The sequence below is a fragment of the Eleutherodactylus coqui genome, chromosome 6 (assembly GCF_035609145.1).
Source record: "Eleutherodactylus coqui strain aEleCoq1 chromosome 6, aEleCoq1.hap1, whole genome shotgun sequence".
Taxonomy (NCBI): domain Eukaryota; kingdom Metazoa; phylum Chordata; class Amphibia; order Anura; family Eleutherodactylidae; genus Eleutherodactylus; species Eleutherodactylus coqui.
Genome location: NC_089842.1, coordinates 158,726,616 through 158,744,468, shown reverse-complemented (window position 1 = coordinate 158,744,468; position 17,853 = coordinate 158,726,616). Strand labels below are relative to the sequence as shown.

Sequence of the window (17,853 nt, the reverse complement as noted above, 5' to 3'; positions counted from 1 at the left end):
AATAGCCCCAATAACAATAGTCCGCCTCCTAAATGGACCCAATTGCAATAGTCTGCCTCCTAAACGGCCCCAATAACAATAGTCCGCCTCCTAAACGGCCCCAATAACAATAGTCCGCCTCCTTAACGGCCCTAATAACAATAGTCCGCCTCCTAAATGGACCCAATTGCAATAGTCTGCCTCCTAAACGGCCCCAATAACAATGGTCTGCCTCCTAAATGGCCCCAATAACAATAGTCCGCCTCCTAAGTGGCCCCAATAACAATAGTCCGCCTCCTAAATGGACCCAATTGCAATAGTCTGCCTCCTAAACGGAACCAATAACAATAGTCCGCCTCCTAAACGGCCCCAATAACAGTATTCCGCCTCCTTAACGGCCCTAATAACAGTAGTCCGCCTCCTAAATGGACCCAATTGCAATAGTCTGCCTCCTAAACGGCCCCAATAACAATAGTCTGCCTCCTAAACAGCCCTAATAACAATAGTCCGCCTCCTAAATGGACCCAATCACAATAGTCTGCCTCCTAAACGGCCCCAATAACAATAGTCCGCCTCCTAAATGGACCCAATAACAATAGTCTGCCTCCTAAACGGCCCCAATAACAATAGTCTGCCTCCTAAATGACCCCCATAGCAATAGTGCGCCATCTTAATAGTCCCAATTGCAGTAGTGCATCTCCTTAATATCCACAGTAACAATAGTGCACCTTCTTAAAGGCCCCAGTAGTAACAGTACACCTCCTTAATGGCCGCAGTAACAATAGTGCACCTCCTTAGTGGCCGCAATAGTGAATCTCCTAAATGGCCTGAATGGCAGTAGTGCGCCTCCTAAATGGCCCCAACAGCAATAATGCACCTCCTAAACGGCTCCAATAACAATATTCCGCCTCCTAAACGGTCCCAATAACAATAGTTCGCCTCCTAAACTGCCCCAATAACAATAGTCCGCCTCCTAAATGGCCCCAATAACAATAGTCCGCCTCCTAAACGGCCCCAATAACAATAGTCCGCCTCCTAAACGGCCCCAATAACAATAGTCTGCCTCCTAAACGGCCCCAATAACAATAGTCCGCCTCCTAAATGGACCCAATCACAATAGTCTGCCTCCTAAACGGACCCAATAACAATAGTCCGCCTCCTAAACGGCCCTAATAACAATAGTCCGCCTCCTAAACGGCCCCAATAACAATAGTCCGCCTCCTAAACTGCCCCAATAACAATAGTCCGCCTCCTAAATGGACCCAATCACAATAGTCTGCCTCCTAAGCAGACCCAATAACAATAGTCTGCCTCCTAAACTGCCCCAATAACAATAGTCCGACTCCTAAATGGACCCAATCACAATATTCTGCCTCCTAAACGGCCCCAATAACAAAACTCTGCCTCCTAAACGGCCCCAATAACAATAGTCCGCCTCCTAAACGGCCCCAATAACAATAGTCCGCCTCCTAAACGGCCCCAATAACAATAGTCCGCCTCCTAAACGGCCCCAATAACAATAGTCCGCCTCCTAAACGGCCCCAATAACAATGGTCTGCCTCCTAAATGGCCCCAATAACAATAGTCCGCCTCCTAAATGGACCCAATTGCAATAGTCTGCCTCCTAAACGGAACCAATAACAATAGTCCACCTCCTAAACTGCCCCAATAACAATAGTCCGCCTCCTAAATGGACCCAATCACAATAGTCTGCCTCCTAAACGGACCCAATAACAATAGTCTGCGTCCTAAACTGCCCCAATAACAATAGTCCGACTCCTAAACGGCCCCATTAACAATAGTCCGACTCCTAAACGGCCCCATTAACAATAGTCCGCCTCCTAAACGGCCCCAATAACAATAGTCCGCCTCCTAAACAGCCCCAATAACAATAGTCCACCTCCTAAATGGCCCCAATAACAATGGTCTGCCTCCTAAATGGCCCCAATAACAATAGTCCGCCTCCTAAGTGGCCCCAATAACAATAGTCTGCCTCCTAAATGACCCCCATAGCAATAGTGCGCCATCTTAATTGTCCCAATTGCAGTAGTGCATCTCCTTAATATCCACAGTAACAATAGTGCACCTTCTTAATGGCCCCAGTAGTAACAGTACACCTCCTTAATGGCCGCAGTAACAATAGTGCACCTCCTTAGTGGCCGCAATAGTGAATATCCTAAATGGCCTGAATGGCAGTAGTGCGCCTCCTAAATGGCCCCAACAGTAATAATGCACCTCCTAAACGGCTCCAATAACAATATTCCGCCTCCTAAACGGTCCCAATAACAATAGTTCGCCTCCTAAACTGCCCCAATAACAATAGTCCGCCTCCTAAACGGCCCCAATAACAATAGTCCGCCTCCTAAACGGCCCCAATAACAATAGTCCGCCTCCTAAATGGCCCCAATAACAATAGTCCGCCTCCTAAACGGCCCCAATAACAATAGTCCGCCTCCTAAACGGCCCCAATAACAATAGTCCGCCTCCTAAACTGCCCCAATAACAATAGTCCGCCTCCTAAATGAACCCAATCACAAAAGTCCGCCTCCTAAACGGACCCAATAACAATAGTCTGCCTCCTAAACGGACCCAATAACAATAGTCTGCCTCCTAAACGGCCCCAATAACAATAGTCCGCCTCCTAAACGGCCCCAATAACAATAGTCCGCCTCCTAAACGGCCCCATTAACAATAGTCCGCCTCCTAAACGGCCCCAATAACAATAGTCCGCCTCCTAAACGGCCCCAATAACAATAGTCCGCCTCCTAAACGGCCCCAATAACAATGGTCTGCCTCCTAAATGGCCCCAATAACAATGGTCTGCCTCCTAAATGGCCCCAATAACAATAGTCCGCCTCCTAAGTGGCCCCAATAACAATAGTCCGCCTCCTAAATGGACCCAATTGCAATAGTCTGCCTCCTAAACGGAACCAATAACAATAGTCCGCCTCCTAAATGGCCCCAATAACAATATTCCGCCTCCTTAACGGCCCTAATAACAATAGTCCGCCTCCTAAATGGATCCAATCACAATAGTCTGCCTCCTAAACGGACCCAATAACAATAGTCTGCCTCCTAAACTGCCCCAATAACAATAGTCCGACTCCAAAATGGACCCAATCACAATAGTCTGCCTCCTAAACGGACCCAATAACAATAGTCTGCCTCCTAAACGGACCCAATAACAATAGTCCGCCTCCTAAATGGACCCAATTGCAATAGTCTGCCTCCTAAACGGAACCAATAACAGTATTCCGCCTCCTTAACGGCCCTAATAACAGTAGTCCGCCTCCTAAATGGACCCAATTGCAATAGTCTGCCTCCTAAACGGCCCCAATAACAATAGTCTGCCTCCTAAACAGCCCTAATAACAATAGTCCGCCTCCTAAATGGACCCAATCACAATAGTCTGCCTCCTAAACGGCCCCAATAACAATAGTCCGCCTCCTAAATGGACCCAATAACAATAGTCTGCCTCCTAAACGGCCCCAATAACAATAGTCTGCCTCCTAAATGACCCCCATAGCAATAGTGCGCCATCTTAATAGTCCCAATTGCAGTAGTGCATCTCCTTAATATCCACAGTAACAATAGTGCACCTTCTTAATGGCCCCAGTAGTAACAGTACACCTCCTTAATGGCCGCAGTAACAATAGTGCACCTCCTTAGTGGCCGCAATAGTGAATCTCCTAAATGGCCTGAATGGCAGTAGTGCGCCTCCTAAATGGCCCCAACAGCAATAATGCACCTCCTAAACGGCTCCAATAATATTCCGCCTCCTAAACGGTCCCAATAACAATAGTTCGCCTCCTAAACTGCCCCAATAACAATAGTCCGCCTCCTAAATGGCCCCAATAACAATATTCCGCCTCCTAAACGGCCCCAATAACAATAGTCCGCCTCCTAAACGGCCCCAATAACAATAGTCTGCCTCCTAAACGGCCCCAATATCAATAGTCCGCCTCCTAAACTGCCCCAATAACAATAGTCCGCCTCCTAAATGGACCCAATCACAATAGTCTGCCTCCTAAACGGACCCAATAACAATAGTCCGCCTCCTAAACGGCCCTAATAACAATAGTCCGCCTCCTAAACGGCCCCAATAACAATAGTCCGCCTCCTAAACTGCCCCAATAACAATAGTCCGCCTCCTAAATGGACCCAATCACAATAGTCTGCCTCCTAAGCGGACCCAATAACAATAGTCTGCCTCCTAAACTGCCCCAATAACAATAGTCCGACTCCTAAATGGACCCAATCACAATATTCTGCCTCCTAAACGGCCCCAATAACAAAACTCTGCCTCCTAAACGGCCCCAATAACAATAGTCCGCCTCCTAAACGGCCCCAATAACAATAGTCCGCCTCCTAAACGGCCCCAATAACAATAGTCCGCCTCCTAAACGGCCCCAATAACAATAGTCCACCTCCTAAACGGCCCCAATAACAATGGTCTGCCTCCTAAATGGCCCCAATAACAATAGTCCGCCTCCTAAGTGGCCCCAATAACAATAGTCCGCCTCCTAAATGGACCCAATTGCAATAGTCTGCCTCCTAAACGGAACCAATAACAATAGTCCACCTCCTAAACGGCCCCAATAACAATATTCCGCCTCCTAAACTGCCCCAATAACAATAGTCCGCCTCCTAAATGGACCCAATCACAATAGTCTGCCTCCTAAACGGACCCAATAACAATAGTCTGCGTCCTAAACTGCCCCAATAACAATAGTCCGACTCCTAAACGGCCCCATTAACAATAGTCCGCCTCCTAAACGGCCCCAATAACAATAGTCCGCCTCCTAAACAGCCCCAATAACAATAGTCCACCTCCTAAATGGCCCCAATAACAATGGTCTGCCTCCTAAATGGCCCCAATAACAATAGTCCGCCTCCTAAGTGGCCCCAATAACAATAGTCTGCCTCCTAAATGACCCCCATAGCAATAGTGCGCCATCTTAATTGTCCCAATTGCAGTAGTGCATCTCCTTAATATCCACAGTAACAATAGTGCACCTTCTTAATGGCCCCAGTAGTAACAGTACACCTCCTTAATGGCCGCAGTAACAATAGTGCACCTCCTTAGTGGCCGCAATAGTGAATATCCTAAATGGCCTGAATGGCAGTAGTGCGCCTCCTAAATGGCCCCAACAGTAATAATGCACCTCCTAAACGGCTCCAATAACAATATTCCGCCTCCTAAACGGTCCCAATAACAATAGTTCGCCTCCTAAACTGCCCCAATAACAATAGTCCGCCTCCTAAACGGCCCCAATAACAATAGTCCGCCTCCTAAACGGCCCCAATAACAATAGTCCGCCTCCTAAATGGCCCCAATAACAATAGTCCGCCTCCTAAATGGCCCCAATAACAATAGTCCGCCTCCTAAACGGCCCCAATAACAATAGTCCGCCTCCTAAACGGCCCCAATAACAATAGTCCGCCTCCTAAACTGCCCCAATAACAATAGTCCGCCTCCTAAATGAACCCAATCACAAAAGTCCGCCTCCTAAACGGACCCAATAACAATAGTCTGCCTCCTAAACGGACCCAATAACAATAGTCTGCCTCCTAAACGGCCCCAATAACAATAGTCCGCCTCCTAAACGGCCCCATTAACAATAGTCCGCCTCCTAAACGGCCCCAATAACAATAGTCCGCCTCCTAAACGGCCCCAATAACAATAGTCCGCCTCCTAAACGGCCCCAATAACAATGGTCTGCCTCCTAAATGGCCCCAATAACAATGGTCTGCCTCCTAAATGGCCCCAATAACAATAGTCCGCCTCCTAAGTGGCCCCAATAACAATAGTCCGCCTCCTAAATGGACCCAATTGCAATAGTCTGCCTCCTAAACGGAACCAATAACAATAGTCCGCCTCCTAAATGGCCCCAATAACAATATTCCGCCTCCTTAACGGCCCTAATAACAATAGTCCGCCTCCTAAATGGATCCAATCACAATAGTCTGCCTCCTAAACGGACCCAATAACAATAGTCTGCCTCCTAAACTGCCCCAATAACAATAGTCCGACTCCAAAATGGACCCAATCACAATAGTCTGCCTCCTAAACGGACCCAATAACAATAGTCTGCCTCCTAAACGGACCCAATAACAATAGTCCGCCTCCTAAATGGACCCAATTGCAATAGTCTGCCTCCTAAACGGAACCAATAACAATAGTCCGCCTCCTAAACGGCCCCAATAACAATAGTCTGCCTCCTAAACGGCCCCAATAACAAAAGTCTGCCTCCTAAACGGCCCCAATAACAAAAGTCTGCCTCCTAAACGGCCCCAATAACAATAGTCCGCCTCCTAAACGGCCCCAATAACAATAGTCTGCCTCCTAAATGACCCCCATAGCAATAGTGCGCCATCTTAATAGTCCCAATTGCAGTAGTGCATCTCCTTAATATCCACAGTAACAATAGTGCACCTTCTTAATGGCCCCAGTAGTAACAGTACACCTCCTTAATGGCCGCAGTAACAATAGTGCACCTCCTTAGTGGCCGCAATAGTGAATCTCCTAAATGGCCTGAATGGCAGTAGTGCGCCTCCTAAATGGCCCCAACAGCAATAATGCACCTCCTAAATGGCTCCAATAACAATATTCCGCCTCCTAAACGGTCCCAATAACAATAGTTCGCCTCCTAAACTGCCCCAATAACAATAGTCCGCCTCCTAAATGGCCCCAATAACAATAGTCCGCCTCCTAAACGGCCCCAATAACAATATTCCGCCTCCTAAACGGCCCCAATAACAATAGTCCGCCTCCTAAATGGCCCCAATAACAATAGTCCGCCTCCTAAACTGCCCCAATAACAATAGTCCGCCTCCTAAATGGACCCAATCACAATAGTCTGCCTCCTAAACGGACCCAATAACAATAGTCTGCCTCCTAAACTGCCCCAATAACAATAGTCCGACTCCTAAATGGACCCAATCACAATAGTCTGCCTCCTAAACGGACCCAATAACAATAGTCTGCCTCCTAAACGGCCCCAATAACAATAGTCTGCCTCCGAAACGGCCCCAATAACAATAGTCTGCCTCCTAAACGGCCCCAATAACAATAGTCAGCCTCCTAAAAGGCCGCAATAACAATAGTCTGCCTCCTAAACGGCCCCAATAACAATAGTCTGCCTCCTAAACGGCCCCAATAACAATAGTCTGCCTCCTAAACGGCCCCAATAACAAAAGTCTGCCTCCTAAATGGCCCCAATAACAATAGTCTGCCTCCTAAACGGCCCCAATAACAATAGTCCGCCTCCTAAATGGCCCCAATAACAATAGTCCACCTCCTAAATGGCCCCAATAACATTGGTCTGCCTCCTAAATGGCCCCAATAACAATAGTCCGCCCCCTAAGTGGCCCCAATAACAATAGTCCGCCTCCTAAATGGACCCAATTGCAATAGTCTGCCTCCTAAACGGAACCAATAACAATAGTCCGCCTCCTAAACGGCCCCAATAACAATATTCCGCCTCCTTAACGGCCCTAATAACAATAGTCCGCCTCCTAAATGGACCCAATTGCAATAGTCTGCCTCCTAAACGGCCCCAATAACAATAGTCCGCCTCCTAAACAGCCCCAATAACAATAGTCCGCCTCCTAAATGGACCCAATCACAATAGTCTGCCTCCTAAACGGCCCCAACAACAATAGTCTGCCTCCTAAATGACCCCCATAGCAATAGTGCGCCATCTTAATAGTCCCAATTGCAGTAGTGCATCTGTTTAATATCCACAGTAACAATAGTGCACCTTCTTAATGGCCCCAGTAGTAACAGTACACCTCCTTAATGGCCGCAGTAACAATAGTGCACCTCCTTAGTGGCCGCAATAGTGAATCTCCTAAATGGCCTGAATGGCAGTAGTGCGCCTCCTAAATGGCCCCAAAAGCAATAATGCACCTCCTAAACGGCTCCAATAACAATATTCCGCCTCCTTAACGGCCCCAATAACAATAGTTTGCCTCCTTAACTGCCCCAATAACAATAGTCCGCCTCCTAAATGGCCCCAATAACAATAGTCCGCCTCCTAAACGGCCCCAATAACAATAGTCCGCCTCCTAAACGGCCCCAATAACAATAGTCCGCCTTTTAAACGGCCCCAATAACAATAGTCCGCCTCCTAAACGGCCCCAATAACAATAGTCTGCCTCCTAAACGGCCCCAATAACAATAGTCTGCCTCCTAAACAGCCCTAATAACAATAGTCTGCCTCCTAAACGACCCCAATAACAAAAGTCTGCCTCCTAAACGGCCCCAATAACAATAGTCCGCCTCCTAAACGGCTCCAATAACAATAGTCCACCTCCTAAATGGCCCCAATAACAATGGTCTGCCTCCTAAATGGCCCCAATAACAAAAGTCTGCCTCCTAAAAGGCCCCTATAACAATAGTCCGCCTCCTAAACGGCCCCAATAACAATAGTCCGCCTCCTAAACGGCCCCAATAACAATAGTCCACCTCCTAAATGGCCCCAATAACAATGGTCTGCCTCCTAAATGGCCCCAATAACAAAAGTCTGCCTCCTAAAAGGCCCCTATAACAATAGTCCGCCTCCTACACGGCCCCAATAACAATAGTCCGCCTCCTAAACGGCCCCAATAACAATAGTCCACCTCCTAAATGGCCCCAATAACAATGGTCTGCCTCCTAAATGGACCCAATTGCAATAGTCTGCCTCCTAAACGGAACCAATAACAATTGTCCGCCTCCTAAACGGCCCCAATAACAATATTCCGCCTCCTTAACGGCCCTAATAACAATAGTCCGCCTCCTAAATGGACCCAATTGCAATAGTCTGCCTCCTAAACGGCCCCAATAACAATAGTCCGCCTCCTAAACAGCCCCAATAACAATAGTCTACCTCCTAAATGGCCCCAATAACAATAGTCCGCCTCCTAAATGGACCCAATCACAATAGTCTGCCTCCTAAACGGCCCCAATAACAATAGTCCGCCTCCTAAATGGACCCAATTGCAATAGTCTGCCTCCTAAACGGCCCCAATAACAATAGTCCGCCTCCTAAATGACCCCCCTAGCAATAGTGCGCCATCTTAATAGTCCCAATTGCAGTAGTGCATCTCCTTAATATCCACAGTAACAATAGTGCACCTTCTTAATGGCCCCAGTAGTAACAGTACACCTCCTTAATGGCCGCAGTAACAATAGTGCACCTCCTTAGTGGCCGCAATAGTGAATCTCCTAAATGGCCTGAATGGCAGGAGTGCGCCTCCTAAATGGCCCCAACAGCAATAATGCACCTCCTAAACGGCTCCAATAACAATATTCCGCCTCCTAAACGGTCCCAATAACAATAGTCCGCCTCCTAAACGGTCCCAATAACAATAGTCCGCCTCCTAAACTGCCCCAATAACAATAGTCCGCCTCCTAAATGGCCCCAATAACAATAGTCCGCCTCCTAAATGGCCCCAATAACAATAGTCTGCCTCCTAAACGACCCCCATAGCAATAGTGCGCCTCCTTAATTGTCCCAATAGCAGTAGTGCATCTCCTTAATAGCCACAGTAACAATAGTGCACCTCCTTAATGGCCCCAGTAGTAACAGTACACCTGCTTAATGGCCGCAGTAACAATAGTGCACCTCCTTAGTGGCCCCAATAGCAATAGTGCACCACCTTAATGGCCCCAGTAGCAATAGTGCCCCTCCTAAATGGCCCCAATAGTAATAGTGTGCCTCCTTAATGGCCCCAAAAGCAATAGTGCACCTCCTTAATGGCCCCAGTAGCAACAGTACACCTCCTTATGGCCCTAGTAACAATAGTGCACCTCCTTAGTGGCCCCAAAAGCAATAGTGCACCACCTTAATGGCCCCAATAGCAATAGTGCACCTCTTTAAAGGCCTCAGTAGCGACAGTACACCTTCTTAATGTTCCCAGTAGCAATAATGCCCATCCTTAATGGCCCCAATAGTAATAGTGCACCTTCTTAATGGCCCCAATAGCAATAATGTACCTCCTTAATGGCCCCAGTAGCAATAGTGCATTTCCTTAATGGCCCCAGTAATAAAAGGTGCAACTACTTAATGGCCAGAATAGTAGTAGTGCACCTCCCTAATGGCCCCAGTAGCAATCGTGCACACCTTATATAGATTTTCAAGAAGGAATACTATTGAGGACCTATCCTTAGTATAGGTCATCAAAAGTTGATTGACTGGGGTCCATCGTTCGGGATCAGCTGAGCTGGCGCATGCTGTCAGCACTGCAAATATATAGAGGTCGGAGCTGACGCAGCAGAAGTCTCCACGCTGACCTCTGTGTAGTGGTCGGCGCTTGTAACTGCAGGCAGAGCTCGCGTTGATTTCAATGAGACATTAGCTGCTTCTGCTCCGACCTCTGTGAATGCGGCACTGGCAGCATGTGCCTGCTCTGCTGATCGGTTGAGGTCCCGAGCGACAGACCTAGGTTGATCAGCTATTGATGACCTATCCTCAGGATTGATCATCAGTATTATACTCCCTGGAAAACTGATTTAATGGCCCCAATAGCAATAGTGCCCCAAATAGTCGCCCCAATAGTAATAATGTCTCCAAAAATATTAGAACACCAACAAATTTTTTGAATTTGGATTGATTGACTACTCCGTCTCCCAATCTGTGACTTGTGGTACCCCTGGTTTGCCCTGGTACTGATCCCCATTCTGTTTGTTGATTCTAATTTGGCCTGGTGTTTATCCCTACTGATTACCCAGTACTGACTCCAGGGCTTGTTGTTTTGTTTGTTGCCTGTTTGCTCCACCAGTCAGCGACTACTCTAGAGATGCAACCTAGGGATTCGTAGCAGCGAAGTCCAGATCCCTGTACAGGGGTTAAAGGGTGAAAACCTGCGGTCCCTAGATCCTGCTACCCAGAGTAGCCAGCGCCAAGTCTGGCTGTGGTAGTGCAGTTGCTGGACAGGCAATTCTCAACACAACAATGTTACAGGAATTCAGAATTATAGCAAATGTGGTAGTAAATAATTAGAAGTGAAGTTCGAGAGAGTATATGGGGGGAGGAAGTGGGGGTTTGTGGGATATGGGGGAAGGAGGTGGAGGTTTGTGGGATATGGGGTGGTAGAGGAGGGGGGGTTGTGGGACATGGCGGGGCGAAGGTGGGGGGTTGTGGGATAGGGAAGGAGGTGAGGGGGTTAATGGGATATGGGTGTGTGTGTGTGTGTGTGTATGAGATATTTCTATTTTAAATTTGATGTTTTAAAAGGGGTATTCTGGTACCAACAGGTTAGGCCCTATCCATGGGACAGGGTATAACTGTGGGGGTCGAACTGCTGGAATCCCCAATGATTAAAAAGAACGTGGGCTCGGTCAGTCCCCAAATTAAGAAAGCGCAGGTTGGGCAGTGTGGGGAAGCACAGAGTTGGGCAAGTGTATCGCTCTCCATTCATTTCAATGAGAGCGCCAAAGATTCCTGCGTCAAGTGCTCTCATTGAAATGAATGGAGTGCAGTGTGCCTGCCCAAACTGTGCTTCCTTCACTCGGGTACTGACCGGGCCCCCGATCTTGTGATCAGTGGGGGTCCCAGTGGTTGGACCATCACCGATCAGCTAGTGATCCCCTATTCCATAGATAGGGGATAACTTGTTGGAACCAAAATATCCCTTTAATGCTGCTAGCTAGAACACCTATTAAACTAATTAAACATCTGCTAACTACTTGAATAAAAATTTTTTAAAGCCAGACGTGTCTATAGCTTATCTTTATAAAGCCGTTCAGTGTTATCACCATTAATGGCCATTAATGGCTCTTCTTCCAGTTTATCCCTAAAACAGTTAAAAAAACTGAGCAGCTGGAGTCTGATTGGGACTTGCGTATGTATGGTTTTATTATACATTTTCTCCAATTCATGGAATATGGGCTGTTGTCACCCAAGTAGAAGAAGAAGACGTTTCAAGATGAGATCAGTAGGCTACCAGCCAAGTTCTTGATGGGATTGTCACCTACGAGAAGCAGCTACTTTTACTCTTTTAGGCCAGATGCACACTGTGGACTTGCTACAAATTTATACAACAGAATGGTCTAATTTACTGCAGACTTCTTTCATATTTATTCTGCAAGCATCACTTCAAATAGTGAAATGTTAGTCCGGTTAAGAAAACCTCTGGAAGCCCCCGCAGACAAACTAAATGTAGATAGTATATTCTGTTGGGATGCTTCTCACGGGGCAATGCATAGCAAACATGTACAGATGAAGATAAAGAAAGGTGCAGGTAGCAGCCAATTTTGCATAGTTAATTATTGATCTGGAAATGTCTTCACTAGTAACTAGAGATGAGCGAGCGTACTCGGAAAAGCACTACTCGCTCGAGTAATTTGCTTTATCCGAGTATCGCTGTGCTCGTCCCTGAAGATTCGGGTGCCGGCAGGGAGCGGGGAGCTGCAGGGGAGAGCGGGGAGGAACGGAAGGGAGATCTTTCTCTCCCTCTCTCCCGCCCGCTCTCCCCTGCTCCCCGCTGCGACTCACCTGTCAGCCGCAGCGGCACCCGAATCTTCAGGGACGAGCACAGCGATACTCGGATAAAGCACATTACTCGAGCGAGTAGTGCTTTTCCGAGTACGCTCGCTCATCTCTACTAGTAACCTGTAAATTGAGAGGAGAGCACAACATGCAGTATGTGCAGCTGCACATGGGTCCAGTAGGTAAGGGGTCCCACTGCCTGCTTAAAGTGGATTTTTCCTTTGGACCATTGTTAGAAGGATCCCTTGCCAATAAGCCAACAGTTTTATTTCTGCTGGAATCCCCAGCCATCGGCTGTTCTATGTGGAGAAAACTGGCAGTAAGGGCTTGTTCACATGGGCTTATTACTGTCAGAGCCAAGTAGGCAAAAAATCTTCTGACATAGAACTAACAAATTAAACAAAGCATATTTTTATGTGACCAGCCAACATGGTTTCCATGCAGAAATTGCACCAAAACCTGATACGTCAATTCTTTTTCCACAATGTGGATTTTAAAATCCATATGTGGAAAAATAGACACTGTGTGAACTCTAGTATGGATTTTCATTGCATACTAAAACAGTACAGATTTTACAGTATGTTTGGGTGCAGAATCTTAAGTTTAATGCGCTTCGAAATCAGGTCGTGTGAAAGAGGCTTAAGGGTATGTTCACACAGATCTAATATGGAATTTTCTCCACAGATTCCAACTATAAAACTGAAGCTAAACTACATACGTAATGTCACTTCGTAATGACGATCTTTGCGGAATTAAATCAGAAATTTCCCATGCAGATTATGTTCGTTGACAGTGCTCTAACCATGTGTGGATCCGCCATAAAATTCGCAGCAGAGGCAGAATTTGCACAGAAAATTCTGTGTCGGATTCCACCGTGGACCATACCTTTAAGTTTTCAAGTTGCTTGCAGAATCATCACAAGAGAAATTAAACATTACGCAGTGCGCCATACTCACCTGTAGACTTTGAGCAAAGTGACACGGCGCATGTTTGGCAATGGGTCCATTTAAACTTTAGCCGGAGTCGCGTGATTGGGAAAGGGGAACAACCAATTGCGATTGCAGCTCGGCCTCTCAGCAAATGGGGGCCTGCGGGCCCCCTGCCAGATACAGTATCACTGCTGCGGCCTGCGGGCCCCCTGCCAGATACAGTATCACTGCTGCGGCCTGCAGGCCCCTTGCCAGATACAGTATCACTGCCGCGGGCCGGCTGTTAGTCGCACTTAAGGAGAGGAGGGTGGTTACCCGGGAGCCAGCAGCCAATTACACGCTGCAGACTTCCTTGGCGCACGGTACTCCCTTCCACTGAGAGACTGCAGTTATGATTGGTCACAACTGCAGTCTATCAGAGCACTGCCGGCCGCGTGATTGGTTCGGCTGGCAGTGCACTGACCAATCACACGGCTGGCAGTGTCAGGAAGCTGAGCAGGAGACTGGAGGAGGTGGTAAGTACTGTACATACTCAAATATGTACAGCTGGTATAAGGTATACCAGCTGTACATATATAATTATATACAGGAGATACCCAGGTTACATCACCGTGCTCTAGATCACTATATACAGGGATACAGGGGGATGTACATCTCCTGTATATAGTGATATGGAGCATGCTGGTATAACCTGAATATCTCCTGTATATAATTATATATGTACAGCTGGTATGTTATACATCTCCTGTATATAGCGATATTAACCATGCTGATATAAAGTGGGTCAGGTTAAACCAACATAGTCCATATCACTATATACAGGAGATGTATAATTATATACGGTCTTAGATACCCAGGTTAGGGTGGCTTCACACCTGCACTGGGGGATTCTGCTTTTCTGTTCTGTTCGAGAAGCAGAAAGGGGGAATCCTCGTGGCTGAACGGCTCCGTCTCTGGACGGAACTGAACAGCGCCGAAAAAAAATAAATTAATAAATAAAATCGCTCATGTGTATGACCCCATTCAAAAGAATGGGGATTTATATTCATACAAGATGTGTGCATATTGCAACACACAAATGTTGCACAATTTTCTCGGCCGTGTTAAAGTGGCGTTATGGTGGCTGCAAACAAATTTTCTCAGAAATTTCTCATATTTCCAGGAAATTAGTCATGTATAGAAAGTTTACGCCAGGGGCGTGCAAGCTGATCTTTTGCACCCAGGCCCCTGAGCCTTAAAGGGGTTGTCTCGCGGCAAAGCTCAAAATTTTACCTTACCCCATTCCCCCTGTCACCCCCCTGGCATAAAATAGCAAATTAAAGCGGTTTTTAAACCGCTTGCTACTTACCGATCCGACGAAATAAGGACTTTAAAAAATCTTCTCCCTAAGATGGACACCGGTCCTTTCCCAGGGATGCACTGCGGTTTTCTCCCATGGTGCACCGCGGGTCTTCTCCCATGGTGCACCATGGGCTCTGTGCGTTCCATTGCCGATTCCAGCCTCCTGATTGGCTGGAATCGGCACACGTGACGGGGCGGAGCTACGCGATGACGTGTAGAAGGGGGCGGAGCCAGAACACTGCTCGTGCCTGGACTGAGCAGAAGGGGAGAAGACCGCACAGCGCAAACGCGTCTAAAAAAGCAAGAAGACAGCGAAATTAGACAAAGCCATGGAGACGGGGACGCTAGCAACGGAGCAGGTAAGTGAATAACTTCTGTATGGCTCATATTTAATGCACGATGTACATTACAAAGTGCATTAATATGGCCATACAGAAGTGCTGAACCCCACTTGCTTTCGCGAGACAACCCCTTTAAGTTATGCCCCTGTTCAAGACTGATGGATTCCAATTCAGTTTGACCATTTTCTATGTATTTTCAAATGTATCATTTATACTCATGGCATTATTAGAATGTCATAGTCCAAGCTTTCATGTGAAACAATATCATTTAATATCATTTGTTACGTTTTTTTTTTTACAATTCTTTCACCTTTTTCCCATCAGGTTTGTCCACCAAGAATATTTCACTCCATATCTGGATTCCTGTAGTCTCTCGTTCAGATCCGCCTCTCCATGAAAAACCAGACAGCGGCGCGTTATAATCTCCAAGCCAATCCACAGGCTCCTACAGAGAAAAGTTGCATGGGATGAGAAGGCTCAGGGAATGTCAGGGGCAAATAAAGATCAGATATGCTCAATTCCCTGTAGTTCTTGGAAATAAGTCACTACCAAAAAATGTCAGTAGTTTATCTCTCTATTGGAATAAATATGCATGCTCTGCTGTGCTGGAAGCATGGTTGAGGGGGTCTTGGGATATAGCTAGTTACCCTTGTTCTTCTCACTAAATAGATGGCTCACATGGAGAGGTGTAATACACCAATCTGAATATAGCCTTAGCATGCATGCAACTGTCATAGTGACCGTGTGAAATGGATCTGTAATAGGGTGACCATAGAAATCCTAGTGAAAAACTATACTACTTGTTTTATATAAAGGCACATTGCAGGGAAGGTGGGGTAGCCATTTTTATTTGCTATACAAGGATGAAATACAACTTCATTTTCACAGATGCGCCCGCAGTCATAAAATATGTATGTTTAATCTCACACAGAAAAGAAAAGCATCTTCTGGTTTGAATAGTATTGAAAAGAAGTGAACTACTCTCAGTGATTACACCATATATTGGCAGTCAATGGGGCTGGTAGATTTTCATATCAAACATGTCTGTATATATAATACGAGCAGTAGTAGTAAAACAAGATACAAATAAATAGATACCGTCTTGTACATGTATCGCAGCATGAAGTCCATGAGGAATGACTTTCCTTTCCTGAATGCTCCAGCCACTGATACAGCCACAACCTCCTTATCCCTCACGGTTTCACAAAGCAGAATTCGGTTTAGCGCTCCTTCATCCAGCTCGAAGGAATGGTCATCTTTAACCACCAGCACTTGCACCGGTTGAGCCTTTTTTTCATAATCTTCCTCTTCGGAGCTCCAGTCGTAATTTCGGTCAGAAAACCCACCTAAAATCAGAATCAATTAATTGGTTCATGTTTTCATTGAATTACTGAAGTTGACGAAGGATTACTAAATGTGATATGGTAATCGCGACTAGTGATCGCTCATTGGTCTATGAAAGCAAAAAAATGTGTAAAAGCAATTTCTCAGTTCTATCGCTTAAAGGGTGTTTACACTTTTGCAAGCATTTCTACTGCGGTAATAAATATGGAATATAAACATGAATGGACCCTGCAAATAGTCTCCTGTGTACTGGTGTATACAGCTTCGGTGTGTCTCAGACAAACCCTGCGGGTAGTCTGATCCTGCGCTACATTGCAGTGTGTAATTCACCATCACAATTAAGTCAATTATTTTTGGAAATTTATCAATGTAAATCTCTAAAGAAATGTACAGTGCACACATCCAAGCTTCCATCAGGTTCTACAATTCTCCGCATACATGGAGATAATTAAACCTGCTTTCCAAGTTCTGTGTGTTACGCATTCTGAAATTGGGGAAAAACCCCCATCGATGGCCGGTTAGCTCAGTTGGTTAGAGCGTGGTGCTAATAACGCCAAGGTCGCGGGTTCGATCCCCGTACGGGCCATAATTTTTTTTTTCTACTTTTCAGTTAGAATCTTAACACAAAAGGAAAAATATGGCACCGATTTAATTTATTTTTGTTAAACGATGCATTCCGAGGACATTTTCTGTCCAAAACCTGTCCAGTAAGACCAGTCGAGTCTAGTTCCTTTTCTAGGCTGATGGCAGGATGTGATCACATAAGTCACATACATTGTACCAGAGGTCATAGGCTATGGCAAACGTCTGCAAATAGTCAGCATTCTGCAAAAATATCAGCGTTGAAATATTAAGTTAGAATTTACTCTCTCACTTTCTATTTACAGATTTGTACAGCAAAAGTAGCGTGATACCGCATTAGCCAGAAAAAGCTGTAAGAATAACAACATTGCCACCATGTGGTGTTTTCATGCAATAGCATCTTATGAATATACTGTACATAGTGTACATGCTATACAATATTCTGATCTTCTAGGAGACACCTGGGACAGTGACACAAAGGAAATAATGCTGAAGACATTCATAGAGGGGATCTCAATGAAAAATTGTTAATTCGCGAGTTATCCAAGTACAAATGAGTCTGAGATAATAGGACTAGTGAGAGAATTATCACTTGTCACCCTCCTGGTGGGCATGTTTACACAGAACGACTATAATTTGCATTCACTCTCTTGAGCAATTATTCAGAGGACAGTCGTCCTGTGTAAATGCAAAAAAAAAAAAAATTAAAAAAACAAAACAAAAAAACCCAAATTGCTCATTGTTCATCAGCGCTGACTTTCAGTCAGTATAAAAACTATCGCTGGATCACTGATTTCTTGTAAACGCTCCCCGCTTAGCACTTCACATACAAGGTGAAGTGCTGACCGAGATATTCACAAT

The 17,853-nt window shown here is 46.0% G+C and overlaps 1 protein-coding gene and 1 non-coding gene across 3 annotated transcripts in view; one reads left to right on the top strand and one right to left on the bottom strand.

Moving 5' to 3' along the window:
- Positions 1–17,853, bottom strand: part of ATL1 (atlastin GTPase 1) — a 193,935-nt gene that overhangs the window by 160,004 nt on the left and 16,078 nt on the right. For both annotated transcript variants that reach the window (XM_066608070.1, XM_066608071.1), the window contains exons 3-4: positions 16,165–16,412; positions 15,377–15,511 (exon numbers count right to left, since the gene is read on the bottom strand). In XM_066608070.1, the coding sequence (XP_066464167.1) occupies positions 15,377–15,511; positions 16,165–16,412 (383 nt within the window). The remainder of the gene's footprint in view (positions 1–15,376; positions 15,512–16,164; positions 16,413–17,853) is intronic.
- Positions 16,923–16,996, top strand: TRNAI-AAU (transfer RNA isoleucine (anticodon AAU)). Its single transcript has one exon. It is a non-coding gene; the product is annotated as a tRNA-Ile (tRNA).